We start from the raw sequence: 16,468 nt of genomic DNA, 5'->3' as shown, positions 1-16,468 counted from the left end.
CAAAAATGGGCAATCCAAACAAAATCTCTAATCCTTGTGTTCTATTTTATATGTAAACTATATGTTTTATATCTGAAAAATAAGCGTTTAAGATGCTCAGCTTTCTTAGTGTTGTTTCTAGTCAGGGTTGTGCTATTATTGTTTTCTGGGGCTAAGAATTGTTGATAGGAAACGTTTTCTGACAACAGCAAGTCTGGTATTAGAAAACACTCATTAATATTATTTACTCGAGTCACAGGAAATTATAACAGTGAGGGTTTTAAGTGTTGGCTTTTTGTCCAATGTGCCAAACAATGAATATAGCAGAGGTTCTTTTGTTTGTTTTCTAGTCTCCCACTGACTAATCTAATAATCTGTCTAGGGTTTTTTTCTGTCACACTCCTTGTCGTCAGTCCTGTGTGTGCTGTGACTATGCTAGTTTGCATAAAGCTCTGCATCTTTTATTCTTTTGGGTAGAAATTTTAATGGGCTCTGTGATATGGCAGTTACTCTGATTTGAGAACCCTGGTCAGAATAGATTAGTTTCTATGTGAACAGGGAATTGTAAAAACTGTTTTTAGAACTGTTTACTAACGGGAAGCTGAAAGCACATATTTACAGTTTGGTGGAGAGAATTATTTTCAACTTGGGGGGGGGAGGGCGGCTTTGAAGATAATGTGTTTGATTGTTCTTTGTTGTACTTTTCCAGCTCCCTTTTCTCTTTGTTTGTAAGTTTGACTAACACAGAGAAACCATCTGCTAGTGTTGGAGGTGGTGCTGTCAGGCAAAGAGTCTAGACTTCTCTGTCGAATCCCTGGCTAGCAGACTCGTTCAGATAACATCAGTTTCTCCCAGTTCAACAGAGCTCACGCAGTGATGTCCTTGGCATCTGATCACAGGGAAGAGCTAACAGGCAGATTCTGCTCGTGCCGTGCCTGCCTTGCAGCACTGCTTTCTGGTTCGGTAGTAGCAAACGCTTCCCAAGGCATAGGAAATACAGCAAGGAAAAAGGGTTGTCTTACTGGGATCCCTGCATCCAAAGTGAATTGTAACTCCGTGATGGCACTAAAGAAAAATTGAATTGTGACTTTTGGTGAACGTTTCCGACAGTGTCATCCTCCAAGGAACAAGCTGCAAGGAGAGGTAAATGAGAGAGAAACGTATGGGGAGAAAATGAAGTTTCCTCTGCCCATGCCAATACTCAGTGGGGGCACTGCATGTACACCTGGGGCAACGGGACTTGGCAACTTGATCCACAGTTGTGATTTTTGAATTCCAACCCACTGGCCTCATATTTCTTCTGCCTTGTTTCCTATTGTCAGCACTGGCAGCCCTCCAGTTTGATTTTACCACTAATTGTGTTGCACGTTACCGAACTGAAATGAATCAAATCAAAATGCTTTTCCTGGAGCATTAGATAAAGCAGGCGAGGGTTCTGGGTAATGAGCAGATGCTGCTAATGCAGGGACAGTAGGGGCCTTGCCAGGACTCCATCTGCTCCATGCTTGCCTGCCTTTGGCTGCGAGCCACAGCTTTTGGGAAACAGCAGTCTACTTTAGCCCTCCCCCCCCCCCCCCCCCCCCCCCCGCCCTCCGGAGTCTCATAGTTTGACTTGAAAACAATGTGGTGTGACAAGAGAACGTACTTGGGTGTTGGGTTTGGGGTTCTGGTCTTTTTGGGGTTTTTAAATGCAACACTTCATAGTCGTGTAGGCAAGACGCGGTGATGCTCCTGCTTATGGGAGCACCCAGAGACCTGCGGGGAGGACTTGGGGGACCTTCACAAGACACAAAGCACCCTGGAGCAGGGGAAGGTGGTTTCTGCAGGGATCAGAAGCGGCGCTTGCTTGTTGGCAGGCTCCAGGAAGGGAATTTTGGCAGCGCTGCATTCTGGGACTGGAAATCTGCTGTCTTGTCCGTTCCGATGCCCTTAGAGCTGCTTGCGGGTGTTGTCCCTTCTGTACCCTGTTTGCAGAGACAGAAATGAAGTAATATGTTTGGAGTCTTCCCCTAAGTGCCAGGACCTGCTGTGAAATAGCTAGAGCAGGAAACAGGCTGCCTCAAACTAAGGACAGCGAGTGTTTGGGGCTTCTTTGAAGAAAACTGCACATAGCACACAGCAGTAGACTTATTCACGTGAGATGTATACAGGTGTGCAGGTGGCTGCCAATGCAAAACCCTTGGCTTGGCTAAATGGTGTGTGATTTTACACCCACGTCAGGGAAGTGTGCCTCTCGAGTCACCGAGTTGGGAATGAAGCACAGGCTTTGTCATCTGTACCTCCAAATCATAAGGAAATACATTTATGCTCCCGGCTTGGAGGAAAAAAATACAAATAAGAACTGTTTTCAGAGGTGGAGAACAGATTTGTTTTGTTTATTTTTTGATTAGCCTCAATCAAAATAGGAAGTGGCAGGACTGAGACCTACAAAGAGGAAAAACGTCACGTAGATGATGGGAATTAGGCAGCTCCTGGCCTTTCTGTGCAGCTGGGCTGTGCACGAGCTGGAGTGAGTGAGCAGGAAAACCAGGAGCATGTCCAGAGCCCCTGCTCTCGCATATGTATCACTGTATTTGCTGTGGTTTGTTTTGTTTTGTTTTTAGGTAATAGACATGTAAATTGTTCTGTGTATTTTCTAGGGCTGTCAGCACTGCTAGCAGCAGCATCGTAACGTGGGAGAGCTGATGTAAGGTGTGGCTGGGAGCTGAGCGCAGGATTCTGTGCACCAGGACGTGGCTCAGCCGAGGGCATCAGGTAGCTGCAGGTAGCTTTTAGGAGCAGGGATGTGCCGGGCCACCCTGTCGTGATGGTTATAAACCTGATGTAACGTTTTTTTGCCTCTGTGTTTACACAGCCTTTCCCTGTTAGAGGATTAGGTTAGTTTATAGGAGAAGAGAGGCTTTGTTTTGTGGCAGAGGTGTTGGGTCATTATACCGGTGAGAAACCTAGGGGAGGGCAGGTGTAAAAACCAGCTGCTTTTGCAGGATGGCTTTGTGCTTCCAGCTGTAAGGAGGGAACTGCACTGGAGCCCGGCACTGTTGATGTTATTGGAGAGCAGCTTCCAGCCGTTCACCTTTGATAAAGCAGGAGCGTGTGTAATGCTTGCTGAGGCTTGTGAAAATTGGACCACACAGCAGCACGCTGCGTAAGGCACAACGGGCTCACAGTTAAATGTTTTATCCAAATATCCTGCAATCAAGAGTGAATTGCAATAAGTGGACATCTCATCAGACCACATCTCAACGATGTATCGGGTTAGAAGTTACAGACCTCCATTCTTTGTGTCACCTGGGCTGAAGTGACAGTCCAGGAGGCCGGTACAGTGATTGTAACATCAGGTGTCAGCAGTTACACCACCTTCATCAGCCTCTTGCCCTTAACTTGTTTCACAACAACCTTTAAGCTGTAATTTCCAAACCAATTTCGGGAGTTACTGTTAGAGTTCAGTCCGAATAATCACAATTGCAGTGCAGATTTTGGCATGCTGTGAAAGTGTTACCTGTAACGTTGATTGAATGACTGTCTAACATGTTTAAGGTTACAGTATTCACACGGAAAAAGACATGGTATGCTTGCAACCCTAACTTGACCTTAGCAAAGATTTTTGCTTTGGAAATGAACTGGTCACTGCTGGAGGCAGGAAGATAGACTATGTAAAGCAGTGATCTCATCTGCACTGGTAAATCTTACGCCTAATTTTTTTTCATGTTGCCACACCAATATCTTTAACGGCGACATTTTAGTGCTATTACACAAACAAGATTAACTGTTGCAAAGGCTAACACACTAATAAATATATTTTGCTATTTCTGCAATGAAATAGAGGAGAAAGAATATTGGAGGTAGCACTTTTAGAACTAGTAATAGCTTTACCTATTGATAAATACAGTGGAGTGTTTGCTTTTTCTGTGTAAAAATATACATAAATAATTTTTTCCTGCTGTCATATGCAAATTAATAAACTTGTTTTGACTGGAAGCGAGGATGGAGGATGTACATACAGAACAGAACACTATTTTGGAGGAGGGGAGAAGAAAAGGGGAGAAGTAATCCTTTTGTGAGAAAATAGCTGTTCATACTAATAAAAGGAATGCAAAGAGAAATAACACTTTGGAATTCTTCTTTTTACTCCTTATGTTGTGCTGCCTCATTAAGCAGATGTTAACTTGTGACCTTACAAGTAATTAGTTTTGTTGGTCGTACTAGGGATATTTTCACACCATATTGTGCATCAGGTGTTGCACACGCTGTATTTGCCTGATAAAATGTTTAGGTGTCCTGGACAGATTTTGCTACTGAACATTTGGTAGGAAGCCACGTACCTGTCTTGAACAGATTGTATTATTGCATGCTCCATTTTCACTGTCTTCTCTTTGTGATGTTTGAGGTGCAATAACAACAGCTTTGCTGCCTGGTTCTGGAGAGCAGAACTCTGAATTCCAGGTTTCCAAGTTTCCTTATCTGGTCAGAAGAGGGTTGTGTAACTTGAACGTTTTTTGGTATTTTGCAGAACTTTGTATGTAAAAAACAAACAAGGAAAAAAACAAACCAGTAAAATACTCAACACAGAGGTGTGTAAACAAAAGACCTCCCTGAAAGCAAAGCAGCTTCCTCCTTCCCTCCACAAAGCTGATCTTTATTTGGGATAAACATTCTGCAAAAACCGAGCTGAAAGTACCCTGCCTGGAGGAGCTTAGCAGTGACATTCCCTGTCCGAGAAAAAGGTCTGCGTCTAACATCCGTGACCTGACAGCACCAAAATTTGGGATCGTCCTTTTTGTTTGCTTGTTTAAAACAGCTGTCCTGAGCTCAGGCTTGACCCCTTCCCTCTGCCGTGGCGAGGAGCTGAGGACTGGCAGCGTAGGGACCGAGGTGCGCTGCAAAGCCTGCGCGTCGGGCAGAGGAGACTGCAGCCCGTGCCATCCGTTTGTATTTGTTAACTTGTTTTAAGTGTAAGTCTGCGTGATGCAGGCCAGCGTTCTGTTTTTCAAAACCAGTTCAGCAGTTATTTACCTTTCAAGCAATTAACATAATTACCATTATGCTAAGAAGTAATTTTGGGAAGTTCTGCTCTGAGCCCTTATGACTCCATTGGGACAGTTTTAGTCGGGACTTATCTTTTTGATGGAAGCCTAATTGCAGTTTTGGCTTTGTGTAAACAAACAGAGGCGGCTAATTGTTTAGGCAAATAGCAGATTAATTTAAATATGCATCCCTAATAAAACAAAAATGGTCCCCATTATGGTACTCATTCCCATGGCGAGGAATATAAATATTCAGTGGGAGTGCCATTAGACAGGGATCTTAAGGATTATCTGCATTATTTCACATCGGTAGCACTTTCCAGATACCAAATAATCTTTACAAAAGCAAACATAAATCAATTTAAACTCATTTAGATACCATTTCACTATGTGCAGTTTCATTACCACACTCTTGCTTCACCTCCTTTGGGACGCGGGAGGAGTGTTTGCAAACTGGCATTGGTGCCCGTCCACAGCTGTCTGTCAGAGCTTTTATGTCTCCTTTTGAAGGAATGGCTATCATTAATCATTTCATCATTAATGGCCGTACTTGAGTAGAAGGAAGGCTCCTCCAGCTCCAGTCCTGTCTATCATGTCTGAAGATTGCTTCTCAGTTAATTCAGTGCAAAGGTGGCCCAGGAGTCTCCAATTCTGTCTGGCCCTTCTGTTCTGTAATATGCTCCTAATTGCTTCAGGTTGCTCTGATTCAGATTATTGCTTTAATGTAGTATGCTTTTAAATAGAGTATCGGTGATCTGTGCAGGGAAAATGTGCGATCGCAAAGGCATTGACTCTCGACTTGCACTTCTGTATTCCTCGAGGTTTGTGCTTTTTAACTTTCTGAGAGCATTGAACTCCTTTTGCATTTTCAGTTTTCCGGAGCATCAGCATTGGGAGCTTTGCTGCAGGTTGCAAGCTACCTGTAAAGAATGGTATTAACATCGCTGGCCTGACTGCTGTGTGTGTAGAGCTTCAGGTCTTTCACTCTAAAACTTTTATGTGTGCAGCAGAAGGACTTAAATTTGGATGTGGGTTCTTCCTCACTATTTCTGTGGTACTCAAGATCAAGTATGTATGTAGCAGAATAAGAATTTAGGTCCCTCTATAAGTCTGATCTTCTCCAAATGTGGAAAAGGGAGAGAAGTCAAGCAGATTTCCTCAAGGTAGGTACCAGTGTTATCCAGAAGTCAGTGTTGTATAGAGAGCAACACAGCCTCTAATGCCTGCACCCATAATTTTGGAAAGTTTTCTCTGAACCTGTTACGTGCTGTTACACAGCATCCTGAAATTCTGTTCTCCTGCTCTGGAATATCTTTTCTGTATATATGCTTTCTTATTAAAATGTTTATAAGCTTACCTCATCAGATGATCTTTTAAGGTTTTCTTGAATTCTAAGATAACATGTAGGTGTTTACTTTTTTTTTTCTACAGGAACTGTTAGTGTTTGGAGCCTGATGATAGGGCGAGAGCCAATCCACCGTTACCAGCACAATCAGAGGATACAAGCCTTAGCTCTTGGTTCAGAGGGTGCAACGGTAGCAACAGCATCTGGCTTCGAGGTCAAAGTGGAAAGCCCTGATGACAAGGGATTCTGGCAAACTACAGCAACATTTGAAATCCAGAAATTGGTGAGTCTCCAGGCTACTCAGCTTTGTTCCAGGAGCTCCTGATCTGCTAATTATTTTTGATATGGTTAAGAGGAATCTTATAAAAATCTTACAGGAGTGTTGCATGAAATAGATAACAGCATTATCAGTTAGAGGCTACGATTTTGTAGCAGGTTAATGGATGAACCTTTCATTACTGAAGAGCAAGGGTGAAATGCTGGCTTAAGCTACAAGTGAAAATGAATAGAAGTCCATATGGTGCAGGAGGTTGGCTGTTTTTAATTATTTTTTTTGTCAACATTAAACTAAGTTGGCTCATCTTGTAAATCAGTTTTCTCGCATAGAATTGGAGCTAAAACTCAAGGTCTCATTCCAGATCAACGCTATCTGATTAATTCTGAGGCAGGATACTGCAGATGAGCTAATAGTATCACTTGTGAAGCTGTAACTAGTTGTGCAGCTTCTTTAGGTTGCACCTTCTGTCACTAAAGTTTTGAGACTATTTTAATTAAAAATCAAAAGCTGTCCCATTCTCTGAAGTTTTACTGTGGCTCAGAGTATCAACATTTTTTGGAAAGGGGAAGGAAGTGTGGTGAAAAAAATTTGTTTCCCAAATTTTTTTTTTTTTTAAAAAAAAAAAAAAAAAAAGACTGCATAGCTGATGGGTATGAAGTTGGGATCTAAGCCATTCCTGATTTATCCCCTTTCAAAGCTAAGTCAGTCTTATGGTACTTAAAAATAAACAAAATCCCCAAACATTTTAAGAAGTATCCCAGTAAAAATGTTAAAACAACACCATGCTCCATCATAGTTGGATCCATTGTACGCCTGCATCTTGCTGACTGTGAGATGTCAGTTTGCAACACACAAAAGAAGCACTCAAGATACCACTCCTCTAAGGCTGGATTAGAAATCAGTTGTGCTCTAATGGAGTTTCAGCCCTTCCCATGGTAAGACTTTTCTGTGGTGTCTTAACTGTTTACAGAAATGGGAAGGGCCACATAAATCTGGCCAGTGTCACACTGGAGGCCTTATAGAAGATGGGGGGGGGGGGGTGAAATTTGGGTTGTCTAGTAGTCAAGTCTTGACCTCTCTTGGTTTAGGACATAAATACATGATTTCGTAGGAGCTAAAGTTACAAATATTCTGAAACAAAATTGATACTCAGACTTCAACTAAAATGAATTTGGGATGACTCAGGGTTGCTGATAACCAATAGTTATCCATAGCTTTGTTAGTTCAGCATATGGCAGTAGAGATGTAAAAGAATTTTAGCCTGAAATAAGAATAAAAAGTCTGCTCTTTTTAGGTCAACTTCCTTAATCTGGTTCCAGATGTTCTGGGGAGTCCGGTGGCAGTGGCAGCTGCAGAAGACATCGTCTATGTCCTGAAAGGAGAAGATCCTGGCAAAATTCTCCATTCTGTCTATGGTCAGCCTGTGACGTGTCTTGATGTATCTGCTCATGAAGCGGTTTTTGGGGTCAAAGCCTTTGGCTGGTTATTGAATGAGCCCAATCAGGTATTTATCTTTTATAAGAATTTTACACCTTCATATTTAACAGAAGAACCTTTCATGATAATGACCATTTCTTCCCTGCTGTTCAGCTTTTTTCACTGTAAATATTTTGCATTCTCTGCTCCTGAGTCCCAGCTCTGTGCTGCACCAGTGATCCTCTAGGGGGAACTAGTCTCAAAAAAAAACCAACAATCAAAAACAAACCAAACACCCCCTCCTCTAAAAACCAGCAAACAAAAAACAACCAAAACAACAAAACCCAACAGAACAAGACTCTCCCTGAACCTCTCTGAGGACATCCTGAGCAGGGTGTCGAGCCTTGCACATGTCCGTGTGCAGTCCTAGGAGGATGCTTTTTCAGTATGTGCACTTGGGTGTTTGAACTAAGCTTCCAAATTGGTGAGGGTGGCGTGACTCTTGTACTGGAGGAAGCTAAATAATAATCATAGGTTTGAAGCCCCTGTGACACAAGCGGCTTCTTTCATCAGCACATCTTAGCAGTGGCAAGGTAGGTCAAAACCACACCATTCTGGTAACCCTGCTGAAAACTCATGGCTTCTAACACAGCTGATCTCAAACTAATTTGCTTACAGGAAGGGCTTTCTGGGGGGGCTTCAGACTCAAACACGTAACAGAAATAACTGTTTATGTGGGGAATCCCACCGGAGATCAGTTAGCAGCAGCCTCCTCCTGGATGCAGCAACCCCACCACGATGCCCCACTCCAGGGCAGGGACCAGGCTGCAGATAGACCTGTTTCCAGGCACCTTGAGAAAGAGTATTTCCTTTCCTACATCTTTCCTAATTTGCCTGTTCCCTAATTTCACTCTGTTTGTGGTTATACTTCAGGCATGTGATAGGCTAAGAACTAATTGGGAAGGAGAGTGCTTCAGGCCGCTGAAGGAGGAAGCAGGAGGTGAGCAACCAGATGAAAAGAGCTGTGGTCTGTGGTATAAGAATGCAGTGTTTTCTCTGGCAAGCAACTAGACCAGGAATGCTTTATTTAGGACTACCTCTGTGTTATGAATAAATCTGTCCAGCTGCATCTAATTTACCCTCAAAATTCACGTTCACCAGGGAAATGCAGAGGCCACCATAAATACCTCTAGGGTTGAGAGATGCTGCGAGGCCACGCTGTCTTTATTAATTCCTTTGCTGTCCTAATCCAATTCCTTTCCCCCCAGAGGTGGGAGGTTAGAAGGTAAAATTGCCTCATTCAGGAGCATTACATCGGTGATCGCTTTTGTGCCTCGTAAAGAAAGAGAGAAGCCTACTTAGGCCCCGGAGCACCGCTCTGTAAAGCCGGACATATTTCCTCATTTAGTTCAGAAGTGTTTGCTGTTTGATGGCAGGTTGTATTAAGCAGCACATCAGCACGCATCCTAATCAGGGAGACGGGGCTGAAGCTGTGCAGACGGCTGGGCTGTGTTGGACAAGGACGCTTGTTTGGCATTGCCGCACCAGCTGACATCACGCCGGAAATTAATTACTAATGTCTATTATGATAATTACTCACCTCACACAGACGTGAAGGGACTTCGCCTTGGTTGATTACGCTGGTCACAGGTTGACAATCCGTCTTTGGGAGAGCATTTGATCTCAGAAACCTATTCATGAAGAATTCCAACCCCGTTTGGTTCTGGCAATGTTGCTGTGATGGAAAAGCCAGGTTTCTTCTATTTGGGGTTTTCTTTGTTTTCCCCAGGGGATTTTATTTTTCTTTTTGAGTGTAGGCACGCAATCCTATAGTTACTGACTGGTAACCTGCTTTCTGAAAAAAATATAGCTAGGGAAACCATCTTTGTCCCTCTTTTTTTTAGTCTTTGTCTAATTTTAACCAAATTTGACAGCAGAGTAGAGATCTGAGGCATAAATTTTGTAGGCACTTTTATGTTGGAGAGGAGAAAAACATCAAATCTGTGGCATAGACTTGCCTCTTACTAGATGACAGGCATCCATGCAGGAGAGAGGGGGAATATAATGCTTCATTTATGAGGAAAGGTTCAATTTCCACCTTGGTAAGCATCTGAAAACCCAGGGATGCAGCAGTGTCTTGAAAGTTAGTCTGCTGAGTGTTCCTCCAACTCTTTTGTGTTAGTTTAACATAAAAATAAATAAATCTTTAGTAAGGGTTGTTTCAGCTGTGTTAACTGAACATACAATGTATTATTTTCCTTAAATATCAAATTCAAATACTGAGATCTCTGTTCCCATCCTGTCTCATAAATGCGTAATAATATAGAGCAGGTAAGATACCACAAGATAAGGTAAGATACTAACTCCTAACCTTTCCCTTTCAACCTTGAGTGGTGCTCATGACGTCCAACAGACGTACCTTGAGGGATGGTGTCCAGAAGTTGTACGTTCCCCTGAGTCATACAGCTGGGAGACCCGTGATCCCGATGCTGCAGCAGCATCACCAAGTGTGGTGTTCATGTGTTTCAATTTTGGTTTTGAATATTGTATGGAAAACCAGTTTCAAACTCCACAGGCATCCACAGTTTTAAACTAGAGCTGGCTTTGGTCCTCTTCATGTCAGGATATAAATCTCTGAAGACGTAGTGCTGTGGCTGTCAGGATTAACATCGTCTGATTGCTGATGCATTTGTCTCACAGATGGGGGGATCTGACTGAAGCTTTCCTCCTAGTTGGTATGTTTGTAAGCATCCCTGAATGGACGTTCCACTGTCAAGTAAGTCTGGGCTCCTACCGTAACCTCACGTGAGCTCTCTCCTGATGTGGATTATTTCTGTGAAATTTATAGGTGATTCATTCTCTTGAGGGGGCAAAAATACTTTATTTAAAATTTAGCTGAAATCATCCAATGTTTTCAACGGTTATTGGTGATTACCTCCTATTGTTGTGGAAGCTGGTGGTTTTTGTTTTCTTTTTGCAGCAAAGAAACTTCACGGTATGCAAGGGAATTTTATTTTAAGCTCATAACTTCGAATTTCTTGTGTTGCATGCATAAGACAGTTTAGAATGTGTCAATATTTTTTTTTTTTTTTTTTTTTGCACAAACATAACCAATATTTCAGAACAGGTAGATGGGGGTGAAAGGAGGACAGTAATTGTTTTAGATCCTCCATCTTAAAAGGCAAGATACGTTGAGATCAGATGCCTGCTCTCAGGGAGTTGTTTGTTTGTTATGCTGTCACTTTTTCTTCTTTTTTGAGCTGATGATTAGCTTCTACTTGATGAATGCTGTTCAATATCACCTGTCTTTTCTCATCAGTGATGGAAATACTGCCTCTCTGTACCTCTGTTTAACTTTTCCACAGAGTTCTTCAGCTGCCTGCTAACATGAGTTATCTGAACTGATATTAACTGAAAAAAAAAATGAAATCACAGATTTTAAAATAATCCTTTAAATTGAATCTCATACTTTACAATTTCTCCTAGATGATATTTTTAGGTCACAGCTGTTCTACATAAACCTTTACATCTTGTACCTAATTTTAACTGAATTCCTCTTCTTTGTGTAGTGGTAAGGTTGCATGGTCTCTTTTGGTGTCATAATTTCTCCAGTTCCAAAGATTTCAATTTTCTGTAAGTGCTTTTCAGTTTTCTTAACCACCGTGAACCTTGTAAATAGTCTCATTTTCACTAAATTGATCTTTATGAACTCTTGTTTTCATACCCGTAGCAGGGCAGGTCTTGCTGGTGACTGATTTTGAACATGTGGGATTTGCCTCTAAGTCAGGCATTACAAGGAATACAGTCTGACAGAGAGACCAGAAGTTTTCCTTGCAGAAATTTTACAGGATGCATTGATTAGCCTCTGCCTGGCTGAAAAGTAACAGTAATCCGTCTTGATTTTTCTATGCTTGTAAATGACCAAAAATAATTTTGCAAGTTTTTTTTTTTTTTTAATCTATGAAACCAAGAGAATTCATTAGTTTTTAAGGACTGCTTTGCCTTCCTTTCACCTACCTTATTCTTAGGTTAGGGAAAGAGTGTTTCTGGGCTAGGGCTTGCATCTTAGTGGATGGGTGGTTTGGTGTGTAAACATAATACCCATTCATCTCAGGGTACCTCACTCTTACATCAGTCTTCAGCCACAAGTTAAATGAGTCTGGTGCCCTCATTCCAGGTCCTAGCAGACATCTGTCCACATCACAAACCCATCAGGTTTGGCACAGCGCTGGGGGCTGGCAGCCCGTGCCCACAAAGTGTCCAGTGCTGGAACAGCAGGGGTTGCAGGTGCGTTGGCAGAACTGCACTGCCGAAGCTTGTGCAGTGCTTGCCTGAGCGGTGCTTGGCTCTGCTGCTTGCCACCAGCGTGGAGTCTTACTTTCGGCTCCAGTCAAAGGAAGACTTAAAAGGAAAAACTGTATTCTGCTTGCTTTTAGCTTTATACATGACTTTCTGGCAGGTGTGGGCATTTGGAGGAACAGGTAGCTGGCATCTGAGCTGCTGGATTTGCTGCAAACTGCTCAGACTGTTATTTTTGCAATTCTCTGTGCGGGTTTTTAAGTATTGCTTAAGGCTGCTTGCTGCAGCTAAGCTCACGTGAAATAAGAGTGCTTGTTTGCCAGCATAAAGTCACCTTTAGGATGGCATGAAAGTCAATTTTCCACATGCTCGGAGAAATGGTTGTGTTACCAGCTTTACACAATGACTTATATCTGGCAAGAACTTGCAAAATAGTCTCTCTGGCTGATTGTCAAAAATTACATCATATTGGAGTAAACTGCTTTTAAATCAAACATCCATTATTCATGTATATTAACTGCTTTTTTATTTTTTTTTTTTACTGGCTGTTTTGTGTATGATTTACTCTTTTTCTTTCCCTCTGATTGTCTGTCTGTCTCCCTCATCTGCTCCTTTTAAATCTTAGCTCATCTTTAAATTTATGGAGCCAGAACACTTATCTCTGTATACAAGTATCAATATGCTGACCTTGCATTTGTTAATAGTCAGATTTTTTTGTTGTTGTTGCAGTGTTATGTGCCTTATTTACAGTAGGCAATTCAATACAGTTGCAGTGGGAAACTGTGCCCCCGAGGCTTGTAAACTTTGAAAACATTTTTTTCCACATCCCTTTAGAAATAAAATTCATACTTGCAGCGGTGTGTGCCATATGTTGTACTTAATTTGATGACTTCTCCTGCAAATGCATATGAAGTAGCCTTATCCCTTTTGTAGATACTCTCTGGATTGAATGGTATTAACCTGAGCAAAAACCAGTTCCCTTTTTATTGGCGACGGACTTGAAATTTTGCGACCCCTTCTTTTGTTGGCAGTATTGGTGTGTACTCAGGCAGTGTTTTCTCTGTTTGGCAGAGGGATGGACAGAAGGAAAGGAGGAGAAAGATAATCTGAAAATAAATGCAAATTTTGTTCCAGGTCTTGCTGCTTGTTCCTCTGCATCTTTGGGGATCTTAGATTTTGAAGATTTTGATGTTGTTTTGATCCGCTGCTTACTGCTCTCTGTAGTCACAGTTAGAAACCTCTGTCCTAGACAGCTCCTTCTGAGAAAGCAGTTCTCGAATGTATCGTGGGTTACTCAATAAGGAAAGGGATGTAGGCTTTGTGAGCATGGTTTTCTGGCATATATTTTGCTAATGCTTATGATACTCTGCTTAATACTTAATCTAAACAAGAATTATGTATATGATATACATATATACATATATACATATATATATATATATACACATATATATATGTATATATATATATATATATATAAGGAGTGCTTCACCCAGTTGGGAGACAGCATTTTACTAGCTCCGAGATGCGGTAAGTCGGGACAAGAAGCAGAAGTGTGATTGCAGGGGAAGCTAGCGATTTCACAAAGCAGTTGTCTGCTGGCTGTTGGCCAGGACGGTGGGTTGAACACCCCTGCTCTTGTTGAAAGTACCACAGGCTCTTTGATAACAAGTGCTTGGGGATTTGTTGTTTTAATGTTCCATCCAAAAAAGACATCTCCAACGACGCAGGATCCCGAAACACCTGCTGGGGTATTGGACATGCATGGAAGAGTTCCATCAACAGCATTTCCTTCAGTTCCTTGGTTTTTCTTGGAAGTATCTCAACCAGAGTACGCAGACCATGCTTGACCTCACTTAGCTGCGAGACGTAACAAAGCTCACAGCTTAGCTCTTCTGGCTACGGAGATTTAATTCTTTGTGAATTAATTTAGTCTTCTTTCTCAAGTTCTTGGACAGCATTTAGAGAGAGTTCCCCGTACCCACCGATCGGCAGTTTCCTGGAGTACAGTGAGTTTTCCTTTCTTCCTCTGCCTCTTCGAAGGAACTTGCTGGTTTCTCAGCGTGTCTATCAGAACGGTGACCACAGGTTGAGACTTGCCCAACACAGGCAGTAAAGAGGGAAATTAGTCTAATGCACTGCCTTAACAAAAGAGAGTACGAGCATGAATAATTAATACCACCAGTCTGTGGCAATCGGATAAAATGAAGTCCCATTTGCTCAGCCTTATTAAAAGAGAGAGAGAGAGAGGGAGAGATGGTAAAGGTCGTTAAGGGACTTGTAACATGGAAAGAATCGCCTCTGAGATGGATAATGTGTTTTCTAATCTCTGTGGTCTTTAACTAAACATAATGGTAAAGGTACTCTAGCTATTTCTGGCTTGTTGAATTATTAAGCATTCTGGGAGATTGCCTGGCTCTCATCCAATAACTTAGACTTTTTCATTTGAGCAATGTTAATAGGTAACGCTTTTTATTTTGTGTGTTAGATCCTGATACATCTGCACGGAGTATTTAATGCTTTTCCTCCCCCGTGTCCCAGAAGTCCCGGGGGGGGCAAGGATGCTCGTTAGTGTGTTATCCCAGGGTACTTCATTTCACACCCAAGTGCTCTTGGTTCGCTTACCTTCGGTTCTGTACCTATTAGGTCACTGGTCTTGGGTGTCCATTATAGGATTATAAATGTCTTTAAAAGGGTAATCCCCTTGCAGTGTGCATTATAGGATTATAAACCTCCTAAAGATCTTATGCTTTATCTGCCCTTTAACATACAGGCCCTTATTTCAAGTCCCTATTGACCAGGTATTTTCATTCTTTTTCCTTGGCCTTTGTAAAGAAAATCCTTGTTGCCTTGGGATATTAGAGAAGAGCTCATCAGAAGTGTTCTAGCAACTTCAAAACTGTCATCAGTATGCTTTTAAAACCCCTGTCTTCAAGAAATTATTATTCAGACCTTAAAATGCATTCTGAGTTCCTTTTGTTTCTTTACCTATCAGGTTGTCAGCATAAGGTTTTGAAATTCATTTACAGACCATAAAATTGTTCAAGACATAAGTTCAATTTAAAGACGGGTGAAGCTTGAATGCTGAAAACCACAAAGAGAACCTTCCTTCCAAATGGTAGGGCTAATTGGCTAGAAATACACAGGTGCGTTATAAAAATTTTTAAAAAGCAATCTTCCAAAGAATTAAGGCTGACATGAGAAGGAATTGGAAGGGGTAGAAGAAGGTGATGAAGACAAAAGCTTTTGTCTGCATTTCATGGGTCTGAACCGTTACTTTTATAGATTCTCTTTCTTACAGATGCAAACATTTTTAAAGTGATGGGCATCTGTGAGTTAGGTGAAGAGAAATCATTTTTCAGCTGCTGCTGCCTACGTGTAAGGGTTGTCACAAGTCTAAAATTGAGACTGCAACGGGAGAGTATGGGACATCTGCTTGGACTGAAAACAGTGGAAACTTTAAATGCTGTGTGGAAGCAATTTTTCGTTATAGTCTTTCATGGTCATAACTGCATGCTCAAGTATGTATTGTATGTTTATGGGGTAGATGGGAGCTCTGGTCATTTAGAGAAATTAATAGTTTATGGATGCTCACTTTAAGTATTAGCCCCAGGGGACTTTGGAGAAAGAAGCAGTTGGCCCTCTCTTCTCCAGGGTTGTAGTGTACAGCTGGGAAGGGCTGGTTCAGAGTCACAAATTGGGAGCTGGAATATATTACCGTTGACCCCATCCTTTATTGTTTGTAAGTTGAATTCAGCAGTTTATTGATTTTGTCTTTTGTTCAAAACTTTCCAAGGAGAAATTTGGTTGCCAGGCAGAGATATTAATTTCCTTTGCACTGGAAACTCTGCAAAGCATCTCTGCCAGAATGTCATTCTCCCTGGTTTTGGTTAGTGAGCTGTTGGAAACTGCTCTGCAAGTGAGAAAAGGCTGCGTGTTACTCTGCACCTTAATGACTAACATTTTCAATCAATTTGTAGCCACTTTTTTCATAGGTATGGAAGTTCAAATTAATTTTTAGCAACTTTTATGTCCCAAGTCTCCGTGCAAAGGTAGAGTGTCTCTTGCTTTACAGAGCTTGGCTAACGTTGCTTTGTTTTGGGGGGGGTCTCAGGGATGAAAAAACAT

At 41.8% G+C, this 16,468-nt stretch overlaps 1 protein-coding gene across 1 annotated transcript in view; it reads left to right on the top strand.

Annotated features, from left to right (window-relative positions):
• Positions 1 to 16,468, top strand: part of FBXW8 (F-box and WD repeat domain containing 8) — a 51,638-nt gene that overhangs the window by 24,926 nt on the left and 10,244 nt on the right. The window contains exons 6-7 of the mRNA XM_035340460.1: positions 6,435 to 6,631; positions 7,920 to 8,129. Of these exons, the coding sequence (XP_035196351.1) occupies positions 6,435 to 6,631; positions 7,920 to 8,129 (407 nt within the window). The remainder of the gene's footprint in view (positions 1 to 6,434; positions 6,632 to 7,919; positions 8,130 to 16,468) is intronic.

The sequence above is a fragment of the Oxyura jamaicensis genome, chromosome 15 (assembly GCF_011077185.1).
Source record: "Oxyura jamaicensis isolate SHBP4307 breed ruddy duck chromosome 15, BPBGC_Ojam_1.0, whole genome shotgun sequence".
Lineage (NCBI taxonomy): Eukaryota > Metazoa > Chordata > Aves > Anseriformes > Anatidae > Oxyura > Oxyura jamaicensis.
The sequence above is the reverse complement of the archived record's forward strand: the minus strand, read 5'-3'. Positions and strand labels throughout refer to the sequence as shown.